The sequence below is a fragment of the Andrographis paniculata genome, unplaced genomic scaffold, assembly GCF_009805555.1.
Source record: "Andrographis paniculata isolate CXL003 unplaced genomic scaffold, ASM980555v1 Contig62END, whole genome shotgun sequence".
NCBI classification, from domain to species: Eukaryota; Viridiplantae; Streptophyta; class Magnoliopsida; order Lamiales; family Acanthaceae; genus Andrographis; species Andrographis paniculata.
In genome coordinates this window covers 8,662,635-8,689,682 of record NW_026137598.1, presented here as the reverse complement: position 1 = coordinate 8,689,682, position 27,048 = coordinate 8,662,635, and the positions used below count along the sequence as shown (strand labels likewise).

General features: G+C 40.5%; 8 protein-coding genes and 1 long non-coding RNA gene across 16 annotated transcripts; 5 read left to right on the top strand and 4 right to left on the bottom strand.

Annotated features, from left to right (window-relative positions):
• Positions 1-1,317: 1,317 nt before the first annotated feature.
• Positions 1,318-1,866, bottom strand: LOC127260492 (uncharacterized). The gene has a single exon (XM_051288223.1). The coding sequence runs from the start codon at positions 1,864-1,866 to the stop codon at positions 1,318-1,320; it is 549 nt and encodes a 182-aa protein (XP_051144180.1).
• A 1,516-nt stretch (positions 1,867-3,382) lies between these two features.
• LOC127260865 (high affinity nitrate transporter 2.5) lies at positions 3,383-5,374 on the top strand. Of its 2 annotated transcripts, none has more exons than XM_051288853.1 (2): positions 3,383-4,715; positions 4,806-4,981. In XM_051288853.1, the coding sequence occupies exons 1-2, from the start codon at positions 3,565-3,567 to the stop codon at positions 4,831-4,833; spliced, it is 1,179 nt and encodes a 392-aa protein (XP_051144810.1). In that variant the 5' UTR covers positions 3,383-3,564; the 3' UTR covers positions 4,834-4,981. The 2 variants fall into 2 exon arrangements, with proteins under 2 accessions (XP_051144810.1, XP_051144809.1); XM_051288852.1 differs by having other exon boundaries at positions 3,388-4,715; positions 4,817-5,374.
• Positions 5,375-6,679: 1,305 nt separating this feature from the next.
• On the bottom strand, positions 6,680-9,795 carry LOC127260866 (polygalacturonase At1g48100). Its single transcript, XM_051288854.1, has 8 exons — positions 8,819-9,795; positions 8,568-8,696; positions 8,315-8,473; positions 8,169-8,207; positions 7,875-8,082; positions 7,557-7,638; positions 7,307-7,415; positions 6,680-7,209 (listed from the first exon to the last, which is right to left on the bottom strand). The coding sequence occupies exons 1-8, from the start codon at positions 9,089-9,091 to the stop codon at positions 6,805-6,807; spliced, it is 1,404 nt and encodes a 467-aa protein (XP_051144811.1). The 5' UTR covers positions 9,092-9,795; the 3' UTR covers positions 6,680-6,804.
• A 633-nt stretch (positions 9,796-10,428) lies between these two features.
• LOC127260864 (cysteine-rich receptor-like protein kinase 2) lies at positions 10,429-14,495 on the top strand. Its single transcript, XM_051288851.1, has 8 exons — positions 10,429-10,613; positions 11,694-12,483; positions 12,576-12,689; positions 12,760-12,893; positions 12,971-13,181; positions 13,317-13,551; positions 13,651-13,801; positions 13,891-14,495. Exons 2-8 carry the CDS (start codon positions 11,721-11,723, stop codon positions 14,230-14,232), a joined length of 1,950 nt encoding a protein of 649 aa, XP_051144808.1. The 5' UTR covers positions 10,429-10,613; positions 11,694-11,720; the 3' UTR covers positions 14,233-14,495.
• LOC127260867 (2-phytyl-1,4-beta-naphthoquinone methyltransferase, chloroplastic-like) lies at positions 14,379-16,378 on the bottom strand. Of its 2 annotated transcripts, none has more exons than XM_051288856.1 (7): positions 16,229-16,378; positions 16,080-16,144; positions 15,596-15,686; positions 15,425-15,513; positions 15,123-15,318; positions 14,918-15,017; positions 14,379-14,759 (listed from the first exon to the last, which is right to left on the bottom strand). In XM_051288856.1, the coding sequence occupies exons 1-7, from the start codon at positions 16,376-16,378 to the stop codon at positions 14,659-14,661; spliced, it is 792 nt and encodes a 263-aa protein (XP_051144813.1). In that variant the 3' UTR covers positions 14,379-14,658. The 2 variants fall into 2 exon arrangements, with proteins under 2 accessions (XP_051144813.1, XP_051144814.1); XM_051288857.1 differs by having other exon boundaries at positions 15,588-15,686; positions 16,229-16,312.
• Positions 15,659-16,762, top strand: LOC127260870 (uncharacterized). Of its 3 annotated transcripts, none has more exons than XR_007840819.1 (3): positions 15,659-15,788; positions 15,871-16,391; positions 16,484-16,762. It is a non-coding gene; the product is annotated as an uncharacterized LOC127260870 (long non-coding RNA). The 3 variants fall into 3 exon arrangements; XR_007840818.1 differs by having other exon boundaries at positions 15,667-15,788; positions 15,883-16,391; XR_007840817.1 differs by having other exon boundaries at positions 15,681-16,071; positions 16,151-16,391.
• Positions 16,763-17,116: 354 nt separating this feature from the next.
• Positions 17,117-18,642, bottom strand: LOC127260868 (uncharacterized). 3 transcript variants are annotated; one of them, XM_051288858.1, is made up of 5 exons: positions 18,523-18,642; positions 18,164-18,304; positions 17,899-18,004; positions 17,482-17,556; positions 17,117-17,378 (listed from the first exon to the last, which is right to left on the bottom strand). In XM_051288858.1, exons 2-5 carry the CDS (start codon positions 18,242-18,244, stop codon positions 17,347-17,349), a joined length of 294 nt encoding a protein of 97 aa, XP_051144815.1. In that variant the 5' UTR covers positions 18,245-18,304; positions 18,523-18,642; the 3' UTR covers positions 17,117-17,346. The 3 variants fall into 3 exon arrangements, with proteins under 3 accessions (XP_051144815.1, XP_051144816.1, XP_051144817.1); XM_051288859.1 differs by lacking the exon at positions 18,523-18,642 and having other exon boundaries at positions 17,117-17,372; positions 18,164-18,516; XM_051288860.1 differs by lacking the exon at positions 18,523-18,642 and having other exon boundaries at positions 17,117-17,369; positions 18,164-18,516.
• A 745-nt stretch (positions 18,643-19,387) lies between these two features.
• On the top strand, positions 19,388-21,904 carry LOC127260583 (pentatricopeptide repeat-containing protein At4g39530-like). 2 transcript variants are annotated; one of them, XM_051288361.1, is made up of 2 exons: positions 19,389-19,661; positions 19,750-21,904. In XM_051288361.1, exon 2 carries the CDS (start codon positions 19,862-19,864, stop codon positions 21,725-21,727), a length of 1,866 nt encoding a protein of 621 aa, XP_051144318.1. In that variant the 5' UTR covers positions 19,389-19,661; positions 19,750-19,861; the 3' UTR covers positions 21,728-21,904. The 2 variants fall into 2 exon arrangements, with proteins under 2 accessions (XP_051144317.1, XP_051144318.1); XM_051288360.1 differs by having other exon boundaries at positions 19,388-21,904.
• A 1,521-nt stretch (positions 21,905-23,425) lies between these two features.
• On the top strand, positions 23,426-25,851 carry LOC127261322 (1,4-dihydroxy-2-naphthoyl-CoA synthase, peroxisomal). The gene is made up of 8 exons (XM_051289629.1): positions 23,426-23,819; positions 23,938-24,060; positions 24,290-24,430; positions 24,534-24,632; positions 24,728-24,775; positions 24,861-24,956; positions 25,115-25,237; positions 25,449-25,851. Exons 1-8 carry the CDS (start codon positions 23,553-23,555, stop codon positions 25,563-25,565), a joined length of 1,014 nt encoding a protein of 337 aa, XP_051145586.1. The 5' UTR covers positions 23,426-23,552; the 3' UTR covers positions 25,566-25,851.
• The last annotated feature ends 1,197 nt before the right edge of the window (positions 25,852-27,048 follow it).

Below are 27,048 nucleotides of genomic sequence, written 5' to 3'. Positions count from 1 at the left end.
TTAAAAAAATATTAAATCAAATATATATTTTTAATTTTTTATGTTATACTAAATATGTCACATTAATTTTATATTTATATTTTGATTTTTTAATATATAAAAAATATTTTATTAATACATTTATATTAAAATATATATGTATATATATTATATTATTATTATTATTATTATTATTATTATTATTATATAAGAAATATATTTAAGGGCCCGATATTCTAATTTTGCTCCGGGTCTAATAAAGGTCAAGAACGGCCTGCTCTTCCCACGTACAATTACTTTATCAAATAGCAAAATATGTCAAAAAGCTCTTACATATTATTAATTAATAAAATATTAGTATTTTTTAATTTATTACAGAATCCAAAAAACTTCCTTGAATGGACTAAGAGAGTAATTTTTTTGAAAAAAATATGTGGATGGATTTACAAAAAGAACACATGATAATTAAAATTTTAGAATTTTGAAAATTTTGGAAGATAAGTACAAAAATCTATACTCCCCTCAGAAGAAAAGATTTGTTTTTTTTACACATTATTATATTAATAGAAGGTAGAAAATAATAATAAAAAAAAAAGATTTTATTTTGGTCCAATTGTAAATATATTTGAATTTTAGTGTAAAAAATAGTATTATTTGTGTAATAATAATACGAAGAAAAATGAGTTATTTTATGATGATATGATTAAAGATATTGTCTTGGAACTTGGAACGGAGAGATTATATATTTTGTTAACTTGGCACATATTTGCTTTTGTACTTTTTAAAAATTCCCATATTATTTGGAATTAGATGCTATCTTATAACCGGTATATATATATATATATATATTATTTTTTTCATATAGGATTAAAGTTTGTTCTTTATTTGGTTTTAGGGCTTCCCAGAATCAACCAAATACAATCCACCAATGACATATATATATATATATAGGGTTCTTTATTCCCAACATATAATTAGCTAGGCTTATGCTGAAACATGATATTTAAATAACGTGCATATATATCTACATAAAATGTATATATGGCAACGCATTTGGTATTATTCAATGGTTTTAATTAGCATATATATACTGTAATTTGATTATATTGATTGATTGATTATATATACACACATACATAGCTAGATGCAATGAATGCATACAATGGCAATGAGATATAGGTTCGGACGTACACCTGATGATGGATGAATGAATGAATGAATGAATTATATATATAGCCAGGGGGGAGAGAGAGAGAGAGAGAGAGAGAGAGAGAAGAGATGGAACTGAATGATGATCTAGGCGGATGGGTGAGTGGGTAGGTAGGGAGTCTCGCTGAGCTAGTTCTGCATGACGACGGCGAGGCAGTTGTCGATGTTGGCCTTCATGGTCCCGAGGTACCTGCTGAAGGGGAAGTCCATCTTGGACTCCCGCATGGCGTCCTGGCAGTCGGTCCGCAGCGCCCCGCTGAGGTGCGACCTCACCGTCCCCACGTCGTCGCTCCGCAGCGCCTCCAGGCTCGACTCCAGGTCGTCCACCACCCCGTCCAGGTTGTCCTTGCAGATCTCCATCACCTGGTTCCTCTGCGCCGCCGGGTCCCTCGCCGGCACCGTCTCCGGCAGCTTCTGCGGCTGCGGGGCCATCCCCTTCAGCTTCTTCGCCAGCTCCAGCGCCGACTGCATCGCGTTCGCCGACGCCTCGTGCCAGTTCCCGGCCCCCTTCACCATGTCCGTGCACAGCTTCCGGTAGCTGGCCGTGCGGCAGAACGGGTTCACGCCCTCGTAGCTCCGGCCCTCTGCCGCCTGGAACCCCATGGCCGCCACGATCAGAGCCACACCGACCAGGCACAACCTGTACTTATCTCCTCCTCCGACTCGGGCGGCGGCCATCTTTCTTCTTTCTTCTTTTTATTTTTATATGTATGTATATATGAAATTTTGTGATCTAATAATTATATATAATACTAATATCTGTAAATATATGTATGTATGTATGTTTATTGTTCTTCTGTTATCAAATTTCTCTAGGCCGGGGATGTGCCAGGATCAATGATCACAGAAGAAGAGAGAAAACAAAATAAATGGGTGATGGTGGAATTGTGGAGGTGGGGGTGCCGAGGGTTCTTATAGAGTAGAGGTGTGAATTAGATTAATTAGTTGTGGTGGCTGTTTGTCGGACACAATTTGTGTGGTTTTCCGATCCGTGGAATCAGCTGACCCATTAGCTAGCAGCTTCATACCGCATATATATATATATATATATATGTATGCATTGGTCGTCTTCTTCGCGTGATCCATCCATCTCCATCTCCATCTTACATTTACCTGATTAATTCACATTCACATTCACAATTTTAGATACATAAATACTTTAATTTCCCTGTTTTTTCATTTAATGATGAGATACATAAATATTTTTCCAATTATTATTAGTAAGCAGAGGAGTGAGTTAGTTAGTTAGTTAGCTAGCTTTCGATTGTATAAGTGTTAATAAAATTAAAATAAAAAATGTTTAAAAACAAGAATAGTTTTGGAAATATAAATATAGATTTAAATAACAGGTAGAGGCAGAGGTAGAGATAGAGAGTATAAGTTAAAAGCGATTTGACAAACGCGACGCTGATTAATGCATTTGCTTGTCTTCTCTGTACGTACTGGGCGGCTATTATTATTATTATTATTATTATTATTATTATTTCTTTCTTTCTTTCTTTTAAATAAATTATTTCAATTGAAACTTAGGAAACAGCATCCATTAATGTCAACCACGAAAAGGGACACATCAGGGGCGAGTCTTTATTTTCCTTTTGATTTGTTTGTAATGCATTTTTATGTGCGTATGTATATTTATTATTCACTCCGCTGAATATTCAGTTCAATGCATCTAACAAGGGAATCTTTTTTGAGAATCGGAAGCTGGATTCTATTCGTCTAAAGTCAACGATTAAATATTCCTACTTCCTGCAGAAATGTTTGACATATTCAGTAATCAAATCGTATAGCCTTTGCACAACTACTTTTTTGAACATTTCAACTTTAATTATACCCTTTTTATTTCAAAGGAATATTATATTGTTTGAAAGATTTTTGAGGATTTGTATTCTTCATTCAAAATTTATTCCCAAAAATATTAATTCAAATATTTATTTTTTATTTTTTATATTATATTAAAAAGTAATTTTACCTTCAAAATATTATATCAATATTTATTTATATCATATCCTAAATATGTTTCCGCCGTGTTTTTTTTTTTCTTTTCAAAATAAATATACTTCTTCAAAAGAGAATTAGTATATTCCATCAATTACTTATTTATATTAATTATATATTTTTTTATATTTTACTAAAAATATTATTTCAAATTTACTAACTGTTTGTTTTGATTTGTAGCAGAACTTGCATTGGCATCCAACGCCAGCCAGTAAATTCGCTGCGAGTCACGTCAGGGACTTCGCTACGTTGGTTTATAGCCAAATTCCAATCCCAATCTCAATCTCAATCCCTGTCCCTATTCCTATTCCTATGGAGACTACACTACTATAGTTTGCTCTAGATCGATCTTCTATCCAGGGCGGGGTGGGCAGAGCCATGGAGATTTCCCAAGGCCATCAGCAATCCCATGAAAATAGATTTGCACTTCCGGTGGACTCCGAACACAAGGCCACCGAATTCCGGCTATTTTCAGCGGCTGCACCTCATATGCGGGCTTTTCACCTTTCTTGGCTTTCCTTCTTCGCCTGCTTCGTCTCCTCTTTCGCCGCCCCACCCCTGCTCCCAATCATCAGGGACGATCTCGATCTCACTGCCACCGATATTGCCAACGCCGGAGTCGCCGCCGTTTCCGGTGCAGTCTTCGCTCGGATTGCCATGGGCACCGCCTGTGATTTGTTCGGCCCACGCCTTGCTTCCTCTGCTCTATCTTTACTCACTGCACCCGCCGTTTACTGCACTTCTATTGCCAATTCCCCTGCCTCCTTCCTCCTCGTCCGCTTTTTCACAGGCTTCTCCCTCGCTACATTTGTGTCCACCCAATTCTGGGTCACCTCCTTGTTCTCCTCCCGAGTTGTTGGCACAGCTAATGGCCTCGCCGGTGGCTGGGGCAACCTAGGCGGTGGTGCAACGCAGCTCATCATGCCTCTCGTCTTTGACCTCATCCTCCGCATTGATGCTGCCGCTGTCAAATTTACAGCCTGGAGGATTGCCTTTTTCATTCCGGCCCTCTTTCAGACTCTGACTGCATATGCCGTCTTCTTTCTCGGGCAAGATTTGCCGGACGGCAACTACTCACAGCTCCACAAGTCAGGGGACAAGTACCGGGACAATTTCGCGCAGATTTTCCATCACGGCGTGGTCAATTATAGAGGTTGGGTCCTGGCATTGACTTATGGGTATTGCTTCGGGGTCGAGCTCACAATAGACAATATCATCGCACAGTACTTCTATGATAGGTTCGATGTGAAGCTTCACACAGCGGGGATGATTGCAGCTAGCTTTGGATTGGCAAACATATTCTCAAGGCCTGCGGGAGGGGTGTTGTCTGATTTTGTGGCCAAAAGGTACGGAATGAGAGGAAGGCTGTGGGCACTTTGGATTGTCCAGAGCCTGGGGGGAGTCTTCTGCATCCTGCTGGGGAAAGTTGGGTCCTTGAGCGCCTCGGTTGCTGTGATGATCGTGTTCTCCATCTTTGTGCAAGCTGCTTGTGGCCTTACCTTTGGCATCGTCCCTTTTGTTTCGCGAAGGTAGGTCAGGTCAGGTGTGCGTGCTTGCTTGCTTGCAATCGACTAGCTTAAGTAATTAATGCTGCCTGCTTTCTCAATTCATATTAACAGCGTACGTACAGGTCTCTTGGGATTATAAATGGGATGACCGGTGGCGGTGGGAGTGTGGGGGCCGTCGTTACACAATTGGTTTTCTTCAAGGGATCGAAATACTCAACAGAGACAGGATTGACCTTAATGGGGGTGATGATCCTATGCTGCACCCTGGCAATTGCTTCGATTTATTTTCCACAGTGGGGTGGGATGTTGTGCGGGCCTTCGTCCAGAGGTGTCACAGAAGAAGATTATTACACCTCCGAATGGACTTCCAAAGAAATAGACAAGGGTTTCCACAGGGGTAGCCTCAAATTCTCGGAAAACTGCACAATGGAAAGAGGAGCCAGCAGGGTTAATAATGGATCATCATCATCATCGGCCACCAAAGGGATCATTCGCAGTCCCAGTACACATGTCTGAATCATCATCATCGTCATCGTCCACATCCTCCCAACCTCCTTTGATTTGTGTAGCTAATTATTAATACTTCACCAATTAATTAATTGCATGTAGATGTAGTATATGATGATAAATAGCGTTGTGGGAATAACATAAAGGAAGGCTGTGTAAAGTTGCAGCAGATCCGATCCGAACCGATCCGATCCTCGTTTCAGATAGTTGATATTTGCCTTTGTGTCCGTTATGAATGAAATGTGTTATCCAGCTATGTAATGGACCGTGCCATCTTTGAGCAACTCCTTAAAAAGTCGCTATAAGTCGAACAAGTCTGCAAAGTGGCAAAAGGCTTTGGGAGAAATTACGTTGCTACTACGCATGTCTGCTCTGTCTTGTCGTCGAAATATCATCTCACCAACCACTTATGAAGGCTTAGCTATCTCGGAGCCCTGTTTCGGGGGCGTCAAATTGACCAACGCGCCTGACAAGAAATACTAAAACAAATACTAGTAATTAATCTATCTTCTTCCCCGCTGTATTTTTATTTCACGGCATCACTTTAATTAATGTCGCTTCATGATCCTGGTAAAGCTTCTGGCCCTAATTTTTGTACAGGAAGTTTATTTAGCGATGAGTGCGCATGCTGTGGAAAGTAACCCCCAAGACGGGGGCGGTGCCTACACCACACCACACTTGTTTTGCAACCCATAATATATATATACCTTCTCTTCTGTATGTCCCCCGAAGAGGAATTCTATCACATGACTTCCACTACCATTAAAGCGACGCCCCCAGGCTGGTCTGCCCGCGATTCTTTTCTGGCATTCCGTTGCAGGCAAGTGGTACCACAAGATTTTAATACTATAAAAATGAACTTTCCTGCCTTCTTAAGATTTCTCTAATCTGCCGTTGAGAGAACTCTGACTTATTTTAATTTGTGTACACTGACATTGTGCCCCGTCTTGATTTTGTTTTATGGTGTGCTATTTTTGTTTCCTACTTTGATTATGCTGGATAGTCCATAGTAAAGTAGGATTGATTCCAGTGTTATGCTTTCTTGATTATTGAAACCCTTTCAGTGTGATCATGGACAAGTCTGTTTGAACTAGATTATTTCACTTGCTTTGTCCCCCTAGTGCTTGGTGTGGTGGTGTCCACGGTGGTTATTCCGTGATGAGTGACAAGGCTGACCGCCAGAGTGGATGCTAACGATTTTCTTTTACTTCTTTTAACTCAGCCGACAGATAAGTTAGCATCACTGGCAATTTCATTTTCCATATGTAAGACAGAAGTTGCTGAATGATTTGGAGGCACCCGTAAATGGATAATGATGAGCGGTCACCTTTAATCATTAAGCAATGGGATTACGAAAACTGCAGCATGTGCTGATGCTGGAGTCGTAAAAGAGGGTTTATGAATCTTTAGTATATTCTCGCGTCCTTGTACATTTACTGATTTAACGGTGTGTTAGGAAATTAACAGAAGGAGCAGTTAGGAAATTCCAACATAAATTATTTTAGTTACACCGGAATCAAGCAAATCCATCACCTTCTTGCAGTTCAACATCCTGCTGAAGGGAAGCAAAAGACTTCCAGGTGCAATATTCTGAAGCTGTTATTTACCAACAGGGAATACTATGTGATCTTGCTATTCTCTTCACAACATCACTTCCACTTCTCACACAATAGTCCATGCTTGTGGGAGCAAGCGGGCTTAATGATTTCCCATAAGTATTCCAGCACAAGGCTTCATGAAATCCATGGCTTTGTGGAGAGGGTTCTAGTTGGATAGAAATCAGGTTAACATCTGTGCATGGAATAGAATTGCTGCAGGCTAAATGGATAGGCTGCACTGAATATGTCCCTACTATTTGATTGAATGTAACTCCTGATATTGCCACGCCCCCTGTTTGATTCTTGCACTTGCTTTTGTCACAGTAGTACTGATCAATAGTTATCGGAACCTTAACATCAGAGACTTGGATGTTGGAAAATGTCACATTCTTAACTGAGCCTTGACCACCCTACAAAACAGAATGCCAAAAAATAAAAATAAATAATAAAATATGAGTAATAACTCAAACTGTCTGCATGATCTTGTGCAAGGTTGTTAACCAGTACCTGCCATGTTTTAATCCTTGCACCATATAGGGTATTCTTCATTGTGATATTCTCGACAATGATATTTGAGACACATGCTGTACTCTTATCTTTCCCTAGTCCTCCTAAACTGCTTTTCATAACCAATAAAATATACAGCATGAAATATATAGAATGGTTCAAGGTAACTGGACATTACATCTGTTATGCTAAAGCTGGAGTAATCCATATTTTATTTTAATATTGGTTCCCATTAGAATGCATCAAGTACCTTATTCCATGTCCGGGGCCACAATTTACATGATGGACATGAATGTTGGAACAACCTGTTTGTATGGACACACAATCATCTCCTGTTCAAAAACCCGAAATTTGAACAAGAATGAGTTTCTGTTTGATCATGGCTTCAGAATTCATAACAATTCTATCTAAAATATGCTCATCATTAGTACGAACTCTATATTATAAAGTCTTAGTTATTCATTGTACATGCATATGTACTTTTGTGGTACATTTAATTAAGAAATTAATTCAAGAGTTCTCTATGAATTGTACCATAGGATATTATAAGTAAATTCGGAAGCTTTACCCGTCCCAATCTCAGAATGCAGGATTTCCACATCTTGTGAGTTCTGAAGGTGAATTCCATCGGTGTTTGGGCTGCTTTCTGGTGCAGATATGGTGACATTTTTGACAACTACTCTTTTAGAGTTGTCAAATTTTAGGTGACACAAAGGGCTATTTATGATCCTTATATCACGTAATGTGACATCGCAGCTTGAGTAGAATCTCAATGCCTGGTGTCAAAGGATAACACCAGATTCAGCATACATCTCTTTTGATTAAGCGATAATAATAAGTGCTGATTGTGCACAATTCTTACAGTTGGTTTCATGTATGGAACTTTTTTGCCTTTCTTTATCTGCAGAAAATATCATTAGAAAGGAAAGTAGGATCAGATCCAATATTCTTGCAAACAAGAATTCTTTTCATAGGACTTGGTCATATTGATTAATGTTGATGCCTTACTTGATTAAGTTGTGGAGTCCACCAGTTTGAACCCTGGCCATCTGCTTTGCCCACACCTTGGATGGTGAAATTTTGGAGCCACTTAAAGTTTATCCACTGATACAAACTGGATTTTGGCCATGACCCGATTTTTGGAGGGGCCAAAATAGTCCCATCCATCTGTTAAAAGTCTGATGAGTGTTAGATAACAAAGCCTCCCAACTATCGTCTCCCCTGCTAATGCTATTTCTGCAGAATGAATGAACACACTGACCTGTAAAACTAGGTTTGGCATACATGGCCCTTGAAGTGTGAGCGGTTTGATCAGATACGTCAAGCCTGATGGTATGTGAACGACACCTCCTGTTACCTTGCATGCAGCTCTCCAGGCGTTTAGCAGTGCCTGCTTGAGTGAGTGTAATGAGAAATATATGAAAGATGGAGGCTCATATCATGATTTGCTTAATAACAGCATGAAATATTTGATGAAGATTTTGTGTGCACAGCTGAATATTGATTGTTTACCTTAGAGTCATCGGAAACTCCATCAGCCTTTGCTCCATACGATAAAATGCTAAATACCAGTGATTGAGTTGGATATGTGCCAGGAGGTGGTGCTGGAGCGGTTGCACAACGTGGGGGCTTATTTTGCTTCTCATCCTTAGTTTTATTCTTATGCAATTTGCTTTTGCTGATACGGTGTTTTTTGGCCCCAACTGACAAGGTTGAGAAAGAAATGAAAATCAGAAGCCAAAACACAAAGTGCAATATGGGAGAGAAGGGCCTGGCCTTCTTCATCTTCGACTCTTATTCTTTCGTCAATAAAATTTCTGAACTAGTGTATTGAGTTTTAGGTAGCCCTTTGAGATTGGGGTGGTTAGTGACAGTTTATATAGTTGCATGCTTACAGAAACAGGCACAATTAATTGGTTACCTTCAATTCATAAAAGCACCACCTTCTCCTCACTCCACCTGTATTCTCATTGTTTAAAAGTTGCCCAGAATATTCAATATTATACTACACTAACAAGCACTTTTAAGTGAAATATTATTTGTGCCTTATCTAGTTGATGTGTAGTGGTTTGTTAAGAAGAGTTAACAATAATTCCCTTCCCTGTCGGTTTATTTTATGGCTGTGATGCTAATGGCAGAGGGGCTGTGTGTGAGTGTCAGGTTTAGTGGATGTAAACTAGGCAATCATTATATAAAAGCTTTGCGCTTTCTTTACATTTTGATGATAGAATGTTCCCTGCCAGAAGAGATTAAGATAAAGAGTATAGAGAAATTGATGGGAACCTTTCTAAAAGCAAGAATTCTTTCCTGCTGAATTAGGTAGCTAGCAATAACCTCTTCTTCTTCTTCTTCTTCTTCTTATTCTTGCACGCTCTCTTCCTTTTCATGGGTGGGACTGGTCGGTGCATTAATTTTAAATTTTAGTCGATGATGCACGCAAATGCTCGTATGTCAGTAAAATACTATGTATAATGGTAGGTGGTCCAGCAAGCCCTAATAAGACTATGTATGGATTGGATTGTGGAATTTAAGCTCTCACCAGTCACTACAGGCTACAGCTTAAGTAAGTGGGTAGGGGCTTGTAGGAGTGGGATGGATCATGTATCAGTACAAGTGTAGTTAAACTTACTTTTGACATCCTCTGCCTGCACTGCTCGTGTGCTTGGACCATATTGGTGGGTATTGGCTGTTGGGCCCAAACACATTCTTAATCCCCTTCCCCCCGGTAGATTGTTTGTCGTCTTTGTTCAGATAACGGATGTCTGACTCCAAGAAAGAACACAGAATAGTGAAAATCGGAGAGCTGCCCTGCACTACAGAAGCAGCTATTGGCTTTAGTTGAATTTGACTTCGTCATCCATGGGAACTCATCCGATATGTAAGGTGTTTTTTCTTTCCTGCTTTTCCAGTTTGAGTGTCAAGCTGTAAGAATCGACTTACCAATGGCTTTCATTTTACAGTCAAACACAGGGCCCACTCCGCAGAGACGAAAAGCAAGGTATGGTTGAAGAAACTTCTTATTGTGGTACAAAAGTCTCTCTCAAATTTCTAAAGTTTGAAAAAGAACACCAGTAAACCTGTCCAAACCCCACTCCCATCTTTTCTTCTTCTTTCTATGCTCTTACGCTGGAAGAATGATGTAATTCTCTCCCACTTAATCATCGCATCCATTACTAATAAGAGCCCTTGTCCCATTTCTTTATCCTTATCTCTCTCCCCCTCTCTCAGTGAAACAAGCCAAAGGTCTCCGTTGTGTTCACCAGAAAACGGAAAAGAGGCAGGAGCTTATAGTTCCAGCCATTATCAGGTCAGTTTCTGCTTCAATAGGAGCAAGAAAACATTTTGCTAGGGGAAAGTAACACTTGATCAGAAGTTTGAGCAAATCTTTGATTAATGATTTACATAGAATTAGGAAGAGTATTCTTGTGTGTGCTGATCTCCACCGAGATCCTTCCAAAGTACTTTGATCTCGTAAATTATGCATGATTCCCATGGTAGCAAGCATTGAATTGTCTGAATAATAATAAATAAAGTTTCAGAAGCGACAAACGTAGAAACCTAGAGCAGTGAAACTGGATCACGATTAGATTGTTTAAGTGTTTGGTGTTGGTCTTCTGGATTCCACGATTTCTCAACGATTATCAAATCTCGCCAAGTCCTTTTCATTTCTCTGCAAAAGTTCAAAGTGTCAAACTGTGAGCGATGGAATATATACTTACCCTTCTTTGACTAGGTCACTGATATATGTATGTATACTTAAAGATAGAGGATATCTTGAGGAGATGAGAAGCCACATATTGCAGCAGTGGTTGAGGTGGGGTCTAAATTGTTCTTCTGAAATTAAATGTTGTTGGCAATTTTTTGGTGTCTCAATAAAATCTTCGCCAGCTACTACTTCTGTTTTCTGGCATTGATTTCATTTCTCATCAAGTTTTTTAGTGAGGTCCTCAATTCAGTATCACCTCACCTCTTTGTAGGGCAGAGTCTTGCTCCATATTTAATATCTATTAAAAGTAGATTTTTGCACAATCCAGTTTGACATTAGAGCTAATCTGGTTACTTTTAGGTGGGACTGAAACTACCCTCCTCAAATTGCTCAGCATACTTATATACAACATTTCTAAATACTGATAATAGTCCAAAATGTTAGAGAGTGCAACCTTTGACTTTGTGGTGCATATTTGCTGCCCTATGCATAGTTCCTCCTTTCTTTCTGGCTTTCACACCTTGACACCTCTTTATTCCTCATCATGTCTTTCCTTATGTCTTAATACTATCTGTTAATGTACCTTTTACCCTTTTTCTTGCATCTCGTTTTGTTTTCCCTTGTAAAATTAAAGGGCTTGCCGGTTTTCCTTGTTCATTCTGAATACGGACTCTTCTGCAGAAAGTTATAGAGAAGACATAGCCAACCATGATGAGGAAAACAGCTTGGATCATTCCATCTATTCCGATCATTATTGCAGCAATTCTGCAATTCCCATATTCATCACTTGCAGAGCCAAGAGCCAAGACAGTTGAGTTCATCTGTGGAAAACAAATGGAGCACAACACCACCATATATGTACCGAACTTTGTCGCCACAATGGAAAACATAAGTGCACAAGTGAGATCGGCAGGCTTCGGTGTTGCAAAGACTGGTACAGGTCCCGATACTAACTATGGATTAGCACAGTGCTATGGTGACCTCTCCTCCGTCGATTGTGTTCTGTGCTATGCTGAAGCGCGTACTGTTTTGCCTCAGTGCTATCCTGTCAATGGTGGAAGGATCTATCTCGATGGGTGCTTCATGCGTGCAGAGAACTATAGTTTCTTTCATGAGTTTACAGGCCCTGATGACCATGCTCGCTGTGGGAACTCAACCCGTAAGGATTCAGCTTTCCAGGCATCGGCAAGACAGGCCCTTTCTCAGGTGGTTTCTGCGGCTTCAGTCAATAATGGCTATGGTCGGGCTCAGGTGCCTGTTGCTGGGAGGACAAACGAGTCAGCTTATGTTTTGGCGGACTGCTGGAGGACCATCAGTCCCAGTTCTTGCAGAGCTTGCTTGGAGAATGCTTCTGCATCCATATCAAAATGCTTGCCTTGGTCGGAGGGGAGGGCGCTCAACACAGGGTGTTTTATGCGGTATTCAGACACTAATTTCCTCAACCCAGTGCCTAGAAATAGAAGTTTTAAAGGTAAAGGAGCACAGCGTCCCATCCTTGTCAAGTATTTACTAGTTAGTGCTGCCCTGCCCTGGATCATGATCGTTAGTCTTGATGTCTGACAGGGAGAGTTGTAGCAATTGTGATTGCATCCGTTAGTGCAGCAGCTGTTCTAATAATTGGAGCTGTCATTGGATTTTATGTGTGGAAGAACAGAAAGATTCAGAAGAAAAGAAAAGGTAAAGGAACAGATGCATTGCCTTTCCCATGTGAAGTTTCGGAACTTACCTTTTTGCCATGCTTCTTCAGGTGATGCAGTGAAATTGGTAAAAACCCTTAATGACAGCAGCTTGAACTTCAAGTATTCCACCCTGGAAAATGCCACTGCCTCTTTTGACGAAGCCAACAAGCTTGGACAAGGAGGATTTGGCACTGTGTACAAGGTCATTAGTCATTTGCTGTGACAACACACACAGACACTGATTCTAAACCTGGAGATTTTGGCATTCATTCTGTGCAGGGTGTTTTGCCAGATGGGAGAGAGATTGCTGTCAAGAGGCTGTTCTTCAACAACAAGCATAGAGCAGCTGATTTTTACAATGAAGTCAACATCATTAGCAGTGTCGAACACAAGAATCTGGTCAGGTTATTGGGCTGCAGTTGCTCGGGACCTGAAAGTCTTCTTGTGTATGAATTCCTACCTAACCAGAGCCTGGACCGATTCATCTTTGGTAAGCATTCATTCGATCTAGAGTAGTGTCAAAACCAAAAGAGGGTTTACAGCTGAATCACAACCTGTTTACAAATCTACCAGGCTGTGTGTGCGTGCTTCCTGGTTTAATCTGTGTTTGATGTACCTACGGCAGATTCAAGCAAAGGTAAAGCATTAAACTGGGAGAAGAGATTTGAGATCATTATAGGGACGGCAGAGGGGTTGGTCTATTTACACGAGAACACAAAAACGCGGATTATCCACAGGGACATCAAAGCTAGTAATATCCTCCTAGATTCGAGGCTTCGAGCTAAGATCGCTGACTTTGGCCTGGCTAGGTCTTTTCAGGAAGACAAAAGTCATATCAGCACTGCCATAGCAGGAACATTGTAAGCATATCTACGTTTACGAGGACACTTTTGTTTGTAAGATAAGATCTGACATACAAATGGCAATCAATGGCTTCATCTATAAATTCCAATTTCCAGAGGATATATGGCGCCAGAATACCTGGCCCATGGACAGTTAACGGAAAAGGCAGATGTTTACAGCTTTGGTGTGCTTTTGCTGGAGATCGTCACGGGGAGGCAGAACAATAGAAGCAAAGCCACAGAATACACAGACAGCTTGGTAACAATTGTAAGTGCTAAAATCCTTGAATTGGCCGATAACTAGTTACCACTCCCGACTCTTTCTTATTCAGTTGAAATTTCTCTGCGTTGGATCAGGCGTGGAAACACTTCCAGCAACGAAGGGTAGAGGAACTATTCGACCCGAATCTCATGCTGAACAACTACCACAGCATAAATGTTAAAGGCGAGGTTCTACGGGTGGTTCATGTAGGGCTCTTGTGCACTCAGGAAATCCCCTCACTAAGGCCATCAATGTCGAAGGCGCTACTGATGCTAGTGAAGAAAGAACACCTCCCAGCACCAACCAGCCCCCCCTTCATGGATGAGGCAACCATGGAATTCAATGACATGAGCGAAAACATGTCATCGACGCCCCTCCACAATGGCAATGCAGTTTCAGTTGCCAGCATTTCCCACAGTATTTTCTATCCAAGGTGATGATGTCAAGTCTAGCTTTTCCAGAGGCTATTCATTGCCAATTTTTTGCTCAACCAAAGAGGCGGAAGATTCAGGAGTACAGAGAGAGCTACAAGTATATTGCACTTAATGTGCAACAAGGCACATCAACAGTTATCTCATGTATGTACTTTAAATTGCACTTAATGTGCAGGGAGACTCATTTTTATTTTTATTTTTTGTTCCACTGTAAGCAACTTACAGAGAGTAATCAAATACACACAAGGTCACGTTGTTGTGCATAACTGGTTCTTGTGTGATTAATAATCTCTAAAGCATGCATACTTGTAAAACTTCATTTTGAAACTAATGGCAAGCACAAAAAGAAGACTTGCATAAATAGCAGCAGACTGCGGAAGTGTGTGATCGTGACCAAGGCAGCTCCAGCAGATTGACACAAGGGCCTTCCTAACGCTTGGCCACCAAGTTTCCCATGAAGCCGGTGCCAATTTCATAATGCTTGGCCTCAGAAAAACCAGCTTCTTTAGCCAGCTTCTCCAACTCATCTCCTGCATACAAACAGAGTGGCGTTAAGCGGAAGTTATGCATGCCATGCCACTGTATCTTCTTCTTCTCCCTTCCATAAACTGATATTGCAAAATTGCACTGTCCATTCTCATTAAGAAGCATACAGGCATTTGTAGCACAGGGATATAGAAGATAATACCTGTCAGAAATTCCTTTATCGAGTGTTTTAAGTAAGAATACTCATCTGCAAGGCCATACCCGCTGGCAACAGGAACTACTACATGATCGATCATCCAGTCCTGCAAAAAAAAAATGAAGAAAAATTAAACATCATCTCCCAAGGGCTAAATTCAAATGCAAGAGCATACAAAATGCCAAAACTAGAAGAAGGGCTGCTTAAATACCTGAATGGAAGAGATTAGCTGGCTTGCGCTTTTGTTGAAGTCAAGAACGGATAGTTTGGAACCAGGTTTTAGAACTCGATGCATCTCCTGCAGAGACTTTTTCTTATCTACTATGTTTCTCAACCCGTAGCCAATGGTTGCAGCATCAAAAGAGGAGTGGGAGAAGGGTAAATCGGTAGCATCTCCCTCCACCCACCTATCAAATTTAAGGATACAATAAAAGCAATTGCCCTATACTATAATATGTATGTACACACTGCCAGCAGGAGGAGAGCAGTAGGAATAAACTGTTTTTCACTAACTCAATATTCTTGTAGCATGGCTTGGTTCGTTCTTGTTGGCGGGATGCCGCAACATGTAGTTGCTCCTTGGAGAAATCCAGAGCAATCACCTGTGCATTCTCAACCAATTAATTACCTTTGAGAACTATGCTCTACCCAAATGAAGCGATCGAAAAGATTTGACCTGCAAACCTTGCCATTGACACCAACTCTCTCTGACAGAAGAAAAGCCAAATCCCCACTTCCACAACACACGTCCAACACAGTGTCGCCTTCCTTGGCCCTGTCGCAGAGATAGATAAAAGTGAATTGAGAAGTGGGAGCAAGGCAACAAGAAATACTAGTGCTGCTACTACTGTATCGACAATTGCTGCTGATGTAGTAGGTATGGATAATGGATCGCATTCCGAAATTGCTATTCCCATCATCCCTTTTATTGCTGAATTATGGCGTTGACTTTTTTGAAGATACAATTACAGAGCCTAGTAGATTCCATTTGGATCAGGGAGGGGCCATCGGCGATCAATAGAGCGTATACATCACAACAAAAACTCGGTCGGAAGGGAAAAGGTTTGTGCTTTCATTGCATTGAATTGGATTTAAAACCAAAAATAAAATTGCTATTTGGCCATGACCATAACTGAAGAAAAGAAGAGAAATTTGGAAAGGTACCCACCCGGTCCAAGCAACACTCATCCTCTTCCATACTCTATGCCTTCCCAAACTAAACAGATCGTTCAACTGCAGAGAGTAAGAAAACACAGAATCGTATCATTAAAGCCAAGGTAAGCAGCAGAGGGCGAAGGAAGAGGGTAAGCAACTGACGTTGTCATATACAGGGGCAATGCGGTTAAAAAGCTCCTGCCGCTCTGCTGCGCATCGAATCGGTCTGTAATTGCTGGTGCAACGACGGCCGCTGCTTAGAGGCGGAAGAATGAATTGAACAAGTCCGTGTGCGTGTGCGTGTGCGGCCATTCTAATTCCTTAAGTAAGCAATTAAAGGCTTTTTTGTAAAATCCCTCTCTAATTTCACACAGATGAAATGACCCAGACTCACTCACTCCCCTCTCTAATTTGCAGGATGGGGCGGGGATCTGGCAAGTTTGGTCAATTGAGATGTGTAATCAGATCAGTTATCTTTTCAATAATAATACCAACACTAATACTAATAATTTAGAGTGAAGGGAAGGAGGTGTCTGGTATGTTCTGGTCGGGAATCAAATTTGTACTAACTAGGCTGAATGTGAAGTGCTAGCCCTGTCCAGGTACTTGGTAGTGGTAGTAGCAGCTAAGAGAGAGAGAGAGAGAGAGGGGGAGAGAGAGAGAGAGAGAGAGAGAGAGAGAGAGAGAGAGAGAGAGGGAGAGAGAGAGAGAGCTATCTATGTATGGACGTACATAGCAAGTAACGAAGACGAAGAAGAAGAAGAAGAAGAAGAAGAGGAAGAAGACGAGTTTGTGCTCGAATAAGTCAAATTAATTAGGCAGGCTAGTGCGTTCATTATTAATTACTGCATTGTTGTTCCCTCCCCTACACCCCAAGCCCATCTACCCTATCTATGAGTTGAGTTGAGTATAATACAAAACTGTGAGAGTTACTCTTCTTTTCTTCTCTCTGAACTGATACGATCTTATCTTGTTTGTTAATACGAAAGGGCACCAATCATATATACATGTTTTGGGCATGTATCCCCAGCTGCATCGATCGGCCAGATAGGATACCAATTATCCATAACCATTCCAATTCCAAATTGGAGTCACAGTCACTAATTACATACGTACATACATACTGATTAATGATCAAAGGTTGCTTGCTTGCTTGCTAGCTAGATCTCACTCTCACAAACCCTAATGTGTCCATACATTCATATATAATTCTTCATTCTGACTACCGTACCGTACGTACGTACGTGTCTCATCATCATGTCTGATGTCTCCACTCTCCACTATGGCTCGAGGTTGCACATATCTGCTGCACCTTTAAAATTAAGAAGAAGAAGCTATGCATATCCATACATGATACATACATGTACAACTACGTACAGTACAGTACAGGAGATATATACATAAAGACTACTTACTTGGGGTTTGGAAATTAGCCTGCTGGAAATATGATTCAAAGAAGTCTTCATTCTCCTTTAGCAGCTCATTCCACACTGAAAATTTCATTTCATTGAGATTTGACATCCGATTTCATATATGCATGCACAAGTAGCTGGCTAAGGATAATAACGTTTGATTTGGAATTAATTAACCATATAATACAATTGATGGAGACAGAAAAAATTAACAAGTGACTATATATAAATAAATAAATAAATCAAACTAATTAATTAAGGTTTTATTTACATGAAAAGAGGAGCTTAATTAATTAGCTTGGTTGACATTAATTAATTATGTATGGCGAATTAACAAGTTTCGAATGTCAGAGAGAGAGTTGAGTTGAATTGATGAAGCAGGCAGTAGGCAGTGCACTAGGAGTAGGACTACGTAGGTACCTGCGAGAGTGACGAGTGGTTGAATTCGAGCATGCTCCGCCAGCGCCTCCACACACTGCTCCCTATCCATACGAAGCAACAAGCACCTCTCTATCAGGTTCTGCACCTAATGCAACATACAGATACCAAGTATGTAATTAATACTAATTCCCAACCAAAATTGAATTAGTTTAATGAACAGCAGCAGCAGCAAGTATTAAGTAAGTATTCCCCCAAGAGGAAATTGCAAAGTAGACGATGATTCGAGAGAGAGAGACATAGATACCATTCTAATGTAGGTACGAGGATCGCAATGCAAGCAAGGATAGGGATGACTAATAATCTCATGTCGTCTACCATCGCACATCTTCAATTCGCAAGAGGACAACACACCTTTAGCTTTAGCTTTAGCTTTAGCTTTTGCTTTCTGAATATATATATATATATATATATATCTGGTCAAGTAAAATTGGAATGAAGATATATTAATAGGGAGAAAATTAAATTTAAATGGGGGAAGAAAACAAAATGAAATAAACAAAGGTATGATATATAGATATTTGGAAAAGTAAGCAATGCAATTCCCTTCCCTTCCCTAATTGGCTAACATTAAATTATTGTTATCGCTGTATGTGTGCATGGTACCTGCACTGCACATACGCGGTAGTAGTAGTAGTAAATGAAAAGGGAACGAGTGTATCATCGATGCAATGCTATGCCATGCTATGCTATCCACAATATCCGAGTGAAGGGCCCAAAATGGCACAGGTAAGAGATCCACCTCATCTCATCTCATCTCATCTCGTCTCGTCTCTACCAGATAAGCCCCCCCTCTCTCTCTCTCTCTCTCTCAATTCACTCTTCCATCATTTTTGGGTCCCCTGCCCTGCCCTTTACTCCACTGATCCTCTCCTACCATTAAAATGTCTGTCTGTCTGTCCATCTATTCTGTCTTGGATGTTGTTGATTTCACTCAATCCCTCTCCCCACGCCACACCCTCCTATTCTTCTACTGCTACTTCTCACTATTTATTACTAGTATTTGTTGTCTAGCTAGCTAGTCTTCTTTTGTATTGTAGAACCAATTACTTAAGAGTAAATAAGACGAATCACAAGTGAAACCGATTGAACAAACAAACAAACAAACAAATATATTTTATAGTACCAATCGACGTACGAACGATACCTACTAGTCATTTAATTAATTACTCGACGATATTGATGATACTATTGTTCTTCACCCTCCATATTAACTGCCTGGCTGGTTTGGCAAACAAATGAGTGAAATCCCACCTCACCTCCGGCTCCGGCTCCGGCCATGCCATATCATTATCATGATTTTCTCTTTTCCAAAAAAATAAAAATCATTATCATGAATTAAAACTTGTGTACTAGTACTATTATTTTCCCTCCAGGCCGCGTGCACTGCACCTGCACCCATTCACTATCACTGTACGTATGGCCGAAGCCATTCTACGTGGTCGACTCACACCCACTTCCGATGCCCGCCTAACTTTAATAATTCAACCCACAGCCATCGTACGTCCATAGCCGTCATCCATTGATAATTTTACTAAGATTATTATTACATCTTAGAACAAAACTCACCCAATTCAAAATTTGACCAACCTTCCCATCTGACATGGAATTCCAAAACCCTAGCTAGCTAGAGCCTAGATGGGACTGGGACTGGGATTGGGATTGGGAGCTTTGCTGCAATCAAAATTTTAATTGATTCCTTTTCAAGTAATTCCAAGTTAAATTATTATAGAGAAAATTAGGAGGTGAATAAAGCTTCTGCTTTTCTTTCTAGGTTTTATCTTTCATTTATATTTTGATGAAACCCCGAAGCTTACTTGTATACTTTACCAGAGCAACAACGAGTATTCGGAAACACAAACCCGCGTTCCCATTGAAATTTTCTCACGACCTCTGCGAGATTCACTATGACGTCAATGCGGATATTTACTCCTGTAATAGAACCATGAGTCGCTTCATGAAATCCGGGTCTTTCGATTCTGCACTCAAACTGTTTGATGAAATGACTGAAAGAGATGCTGTGACTTGGAACATTATGATCTCAGGGTATTATCGTTACGGGTGTCTGTTTGAATCTTTAAATTTCTACCGTCAAATGGTTTCTCAAGGAATTGTTGAGAGCTCATCCACATTTTCAACTGTTTTGAGCATTTGCGGCTGTGCAGGGTTCTTTAGACAAGGACTTGTAGCACATTGCAGAGCGGTTGTTCTTGGGTTCGGCGCCAATGTATATATTGGCTCCGCCCTTGTTGACCTCTATTTACATATGGGCCTCGTTGATATTGCTCTAAAATTGTTTAATGCCCTGCAAGAGAGAACCTTGGCCACTTGGAATGTTGTTTTGCGTGCATTCTGTGAAATGAGAAGATCACAGGAGCTTATGAGAATGTATAACTACATGAAATTGGATGGCTTGGAGCCAAATGGGCTCACATTTTGTTATCTGATTCAAGGTTGTGGTTTTGAAAGACTGGTTGATGAAGGAATTCAGCTTCATTGCTGTGTCATTAAGAAAGGCCTGGACAATTCAAATTTGTTTGTAGCTAATGCAATGGTAGACTTTTACTCTGCTTGTGGGAGTTCCATTGACACTAGGAAGTCGTTCGAAGCTATCCCTCCTGAGGATGTAATTTCATGGAATTCCATGGTTTCAGTTTGTGCAGCAAATGGTCACTTATCCGATGCTCTTGAAGCCTTTCAGAGAATGCAACTTTGGGGTAAGAAGCCATCAGTTTCTTCATTCTTGGGATTCTTGAAGTTATCCAGCGTGAGAAATAATGTGTCGTTTGGCAGGCAAATTCATTGTTGCATTTTCAAGTTGGGATTCAATATTCTTCTTGTCCAATCTTGTTTGATCGACATGTATGGAAAATGTGGGGATATTGAGAGCTCAGTTGCTGTATTTGTCTCTGTTCCTGAAAGAACCCTTGAGTGTTGCAATCCTCTCATGACATCCTTACAAAGATGTGGTTTCATAAGAGATGTGATCGAACTGTTTGGTTTGATGGTGGATGAAAACATTGGATATGATGAAGTTACTCTTTCGGTGACTCTGAAGGCACTATCATCAGTTTCTCTTCCAGCTGGCTCAGCTTATAACTCCTCTTTGTTACACTGCTGTGCTATAAAATCAGGTTTCGAATCAGACATTGCAGTTGCTTGTTCTTTGATCGATGCGTACTCTAGAAGTGGTGAAATCGGAGTTTCACGGCAGCTCTTCAACCAAGTTTCCATCCCAAATGTGATCTGTTTCACATCAATGATTGGCGCACTTGCAAGGAATGGGATGGGAAAGGAATGCCTTGTGGTTCTGGACGAAATGATCGGAAAGGGTCTAAAACCTGACAAAGTGACATATTTGAGCGTGTTGATGGGCTGTAACCATTCGGGGCTGGTGGAAGAGGGAAGACTGCTCTTCGATTCGATGCAGTCGGATCACGGCCTGGGTCCAGACAGGCAGCATTATTCGTGCATGGTTGATCTTATGGGCCGTGCAGGTTTGCTGGACGAAGCTGAAAAACTTATTGCAGATAGCCCATGGTCGGAGGATAGTGTGATGTGGACGTCGATGTTGAGGAGTTGCAGGATGTACCAGAATGAAGCATTGGGGAAGAGGGCGGCGAAAATGGTGATGGAGCTTGAGCCGGAGAAGCCGTGCAGTTGGATACAAGCTTCCCGGTTTTATTGTGAGATGGGTGATTTTGAGAGGATGAGGGAATGCCGCGAGATTGCGGCGGCGAGAAGGACAGCGAGGGATGTAGGAGGTTTGAGTTTCATTCAAGTGCCTCCTGGCTCAAATGGATGGGTTTGATTTCATTAATATGAGAAACTGGTCTGGTCTGGTCTGGTCTGAGAGTATGTATGTGTGTGTGTGTGTATCCTCGATCGTAATAATACTACACCAGACAAGACCAATAGACCATATAATATAGCAGCACAGACCTTTTGTCAACCATCCCAATTCCCAAATTCATTCATTCGTTTTGAATTGACGATGCTTGATGCAAGGGCGGACCCAGGTAGGAGCCCCCTCCCCCCACCCCCATCCCCTACGTCGCTATGTCCTACATCCCATATCCTATATCCTATATATACTATACATATAGTATGCAACAAGCAAATGAAAATAGTGAGCAAAATTTAGGAAACAAAATATACTTATTAAATATTTTTTGAGGGCAAAGAGAAAGAAAATATACTTATTAAATAATTTTTTAAAAGTAAAATTTTCTTTCAATAAAAACTGTACTATTTATTAATTTTATAAGCAGATGGCAAATCTCAGGCTAACCATGTGTGAGAGATGACCTGCAATATATAATTGTTGTTGTAATTTGTAATTTTCAAAATATAACATTTTGAAAAATAAAATGATGGGACAATAACAAAATGTATAATTTTTAAAAAAATAATAACAAATTAGCCCCCTCCTAATAAATGCTAGTTCCGCCGCCTCGATGGGATTTGGAAATATGGCTTCGAATTGAATTGTGCTTGTAAGTTTTTTGCCGGGTGGGCGTAGTTTGCAGTGTATTAGGTTCGGTCGAAATTTGCTTTCGGATAGCGACTGCGGATCATAATTAAAAAAAAAAAAAAAAAAAAAAAAAAAAAAAAAATCATCTCGGCTGGGCGGGCTCGCTGTGCAGTCTTAAACGGAACTTAATAGGACAACATATCCACCTAACATCATGAGTCATGACAGCATGCCGCCCGCCCACGTTGTTTATTATATATAGAATATGTACTAGTACTATAGTATAATCTATAATCTATAGTCAGTCTATTCCATCATGGCGTATGGCTATATATATAACTAATTATATATATGGATTCAGTGTATCAACTTCAAAAGCACCGATCCGAATGAAAGGTATCTCCAATTTGATAGTAGTAGTAATAATAGTACAGCTACGATATTCGTTATTTCAGGTACTTAATAAGTTAGGTAATGAAGAAGACAAGATCCATGCTTTTTTTGGAGTGAAAGTGGGCATTGAGCATCCAATGGATGAGATATGGTTGACAACAACTACACTAATAATAATAATAATAATAATTTCAATACCGACGACTCGTGCGCATCTCAAGTATGCAGACAGAGACAGACTTTGGCTGTCTAACGGATGGTAATAAAAATGACGATGAGCATTTAATAATAATACATCTTCGGTACAAGTTTGAATGGACATTTTCTGTATGCTGTTCCAACACAGAAAAGTACAATCAACACATACCAAATCTGAATATGAATTGATTATTATTGGTATACTAGAAAATAAAATGAATTTGGTAGGACGACTGAAGAAAAAGGAAAGTGAATTAATTGAGGGAGTGAGTAATTAAAGTAAAAGCCGGCCCAGCTTTGAATACTAATCCAACTGACCCAAGTGGAGTGGTGGCCAAGGGACAATTTTGGTATTCTACGACCCATCCTCCCGCAGACAAAAGACACAGGCAGGCAGGTCGCAGTCGCCTTATCTTCTTCGCCCTATAAATACTCATCACTAACATCTACTGCCAAGTCCATCACCTGCACTGCAGTGCGCACACCCAAGTTTCCAATCCCTAAGCCCTCCCTCCCTACCTACCTAGCTTCCCTCCCTCGTTACTTGCTCCCCATTTCTCTCTCAATCTCAATGGCCGCTATGAGCAACAAGGACTGTGAAGCAATCAACAGGAGGATGGGTTCAATAGCCGGACATCTCACTCCAGGGCACGTCGAGAGTCTCAGTTCCAACGTCAGCCTGTCCAATTGCAGCTCCTCCTCCTTCAACGACACGTACCATCGTGTGCACGGTGAAGTTCCGTCTCACATCCCCGATTGGAAGCCGGCGCTCGATGAGTCCGGGAAGCCGTACACCGATATCATTTACGAAAAAGCCGTCGGAGAAGGCATTGCTAAGGTTTTTAGGAGGAAAGCAATTATTCCCCATTATTGTGTAGAAGAAGAAGCGTTTTAAATTGAGTGCGCCTGATGGCTTCATTTTCATTTTTTTTTTTTTTAATTTGTGGCGCCTGTAGATTACAATCAATCGACCGGAGAGGAGAAATGCTTTCAGACCGCAGACGGTGAAGGAGCTCATGCGCGCTTTCAATGATGCCAGGGATGATAACAAGATTGGAGTCATCATTTTCACTGGCAAGGTAAACCTAAACCCCTCTGAAATTGTTGGTATTGCCACAACATTCGTTGACCTGGAGTTTCCATGAATGTTATTGAACGTAAATATGGGTTCCAGATCATGAAGCGGAGGAAGGAATAATCATAATAAAAAAAGTTTGCAGTTTTGCTAAGAATATGCGTTAAGTCCAACCCTGCAACGAATACATAACATAGTGTGTTGACTGTTGAATAATGTTGATTGTTGTACAGGGAACCATGGCCTTTTGCAGTGGAGGCGATCAGTCATTCAGAGGCAAGGAAGGCTATGCAGATTTTGATAACTTTGGGCGCCTCAATGTTTTGGATCTCCAGGTCCAAATTCGCCGCCTTCCCAAACCAGTTATAGCAATGGTAAGTAAGGTTCATCACTTGCTAGATGTATATACATATATACACGTAGCCTGGGTGAGTGAGCTGAGGTGATTTAATTTAATGGAATTTGTGTTTTCCAAAGGTTGCGGGGTATGCAGTTGGAGGTGGGCATGTTCTCCATATGGTCAGCGATATAACAATTGCAGCTGATAATGCTGTTTTTGGTCAGACAGGACCCAAGGTAATCTCAATGAATCAATATACATAATCCTTGGATTGGATATCTGTCAGTCATCACAAATTCATTCATTCATTCATGTTTTCTGTTATCCACAGGTGGGAAGCTTTGATGCTGGATTTGGGGCTTCCATAATGGCTCGATTGGTAAGTAACCTTAATTAGCGAAGGGTTGAATTGTCTGTTGTTTCTTACATGGGGAAATTGTTGATGGATGGCATGAATTGAACAGGTTGGGCCGAAACGAGCACGCGAGATGTGGTTTCTGGCAAGGTTCTACAATGCCTGGGAAGCAGAGAAAATGGGGCTTGTGAACACCGTGGTTCCAGTAAGATTGATTGCGCAATACCAAAAAATAACCGAATGAATCTAGGCTCTTAATTCTTCTTATTGTTATGGCGGCCAGCAACCAGAAACCAGAAGATAGATGGATATGGATGGATAGATAGATAGGCTGATAAAAGTAAAATGTAAATTGTGTTTCAGGTGGAGAAGCTGGAGGAGGAAACAGTGAAATGGTGCAGAGAGATAATGAGGAACAGCCCCATGGCGATCCGCCTCTGCAAATCAGCCATCAATGCCGGTGACGATGGCCATATGGGACTCCAGGTACTAATAAATATGCTTGCTTGCAGTTGCATGACTAGTGACTGGTGTTATACTATTACTAATTAATTGCTAGGGTCGGTCTAGGTCTAGGTCTAGGTCTAGGTCCAGGTCTAGGACCACTTCAATTTTCTATTACATTCTAGAATAGTTTGAATGACAGTCATCACAAGTGACAAGTGAAAATAACGATGATGGATTTGTTGTTGTCCAGCAAATTGCAGGAGACGCCACACTCCTGTTCTACGGGAGTGACGAAGGCACTGAAGGGAAGACCGCCTACTTGGAACGCAGGAAGCCTGATTTCTCCAAGTTCCCTCGTCTCCCATGATTATGATATATATATTCATGAATTAATGATGATGAATAAGGATGTTGCGTGCGTATTCGCCCTTCTTGTCCGTTGATCTTCTCCTTTTTTTCTTCCTATTATTATTATTATTGTTATCGTCAATGGGGATGGATGCCTCTCCTCTCCTCTCCTCTCCTCTCCTCTTATTGATGTGATCTTTGGTCTTTCCTTTTTGTATTTTGCTATTTTTCATAAGGCAACAACACAACACACGATTAACTAAACTAAGTTTTCAATTTCGTATAATCATCATATATTTATCCAATGTCACACTCGCCGCTTGTAACTAATATTTTACTAACAGTACTTGCTGGAAAGGTGGGTTGAATTACGGGGGGAAAGGAAGGGCTTGCTGGAAAGGTGGGTTGAATTACGGGGGAAAAGGAAGGGCATGGGTGAGATGAGATGAGATGAGATGGATGGGCTGTTAAGAGAAAGATCCGACCCGACCCCGACCCGTCTGTAAAGACAGACAAAGACAAGAAGAAGAAGAAGGAGGAAGCAAACAAACAAACAAAGGTGGGAAGGAATAACCAAACGACCGAAAGTGGTGGAGTAATGTTGTTGGAATCCGTATCAGATTCCGGTCGTCGGGTCGGGGTGGGGGGCCATAACATTACATTACATTTCATTTCATAACAACATACTTCAAATGAGTACAATCAATTATACTAATTTGTATGTACCGGCCGCCTCATCTTATATCTATCTATCTATCTAGATTGGGAAATGATTAAGTTTGGTAGCCATTGTTAAGGTCAAACATCCAAAATCGATCCTCCTATTTGTTTCTTTCCAATCATTGCTCAAAGTATACCTACTTTGTATCTCTCTACCCATAGCCACTTTATTCTCAAAAGTTAAGAGCCGGGCCGGGTTGGGTTGATGGTGATGATTACTTAAATACTACTAATGCCATTGTATTTTATTTATATCATAAACCACTACAAAATCTTCTAAAATCCTTCCTTGTATGCAAATAATAATAATAATAATAATAATATCGGTCCCCCTTTCTTCCTATGCTCGCACAATTGTATTAATATGATCCACCTTCCTTCCTTCCTATTCTCACATAATTTTGTTTTTCCTTTCCTAAAATACATACATACATACATCCAAAGGTCAATCCTATCATTTTATACTCTCTGTATTATGTATGTATACACACATATCTAACAAAGCATAGGCCGAATGGTCTAATTTGATTCTCATTATATATAGATAGGAATTATATGTGTTTCTAATGGATTAAATAAAATTAACGTTGGAGAAAGGCAAGAAGGATGCGTGTGCTAATTACTCCCCTATATCGTGCCTTGCATTGCATTGCATTTCATTTTCATCATAAAACTCCAAAACAAGTTCATTTATTCATCAATAGTAAGGAAAGAATAAAGTTCATGTGGATATGCAAATTGCAAATACGTAGAGATAGATATATATGTATGTATATTCATCA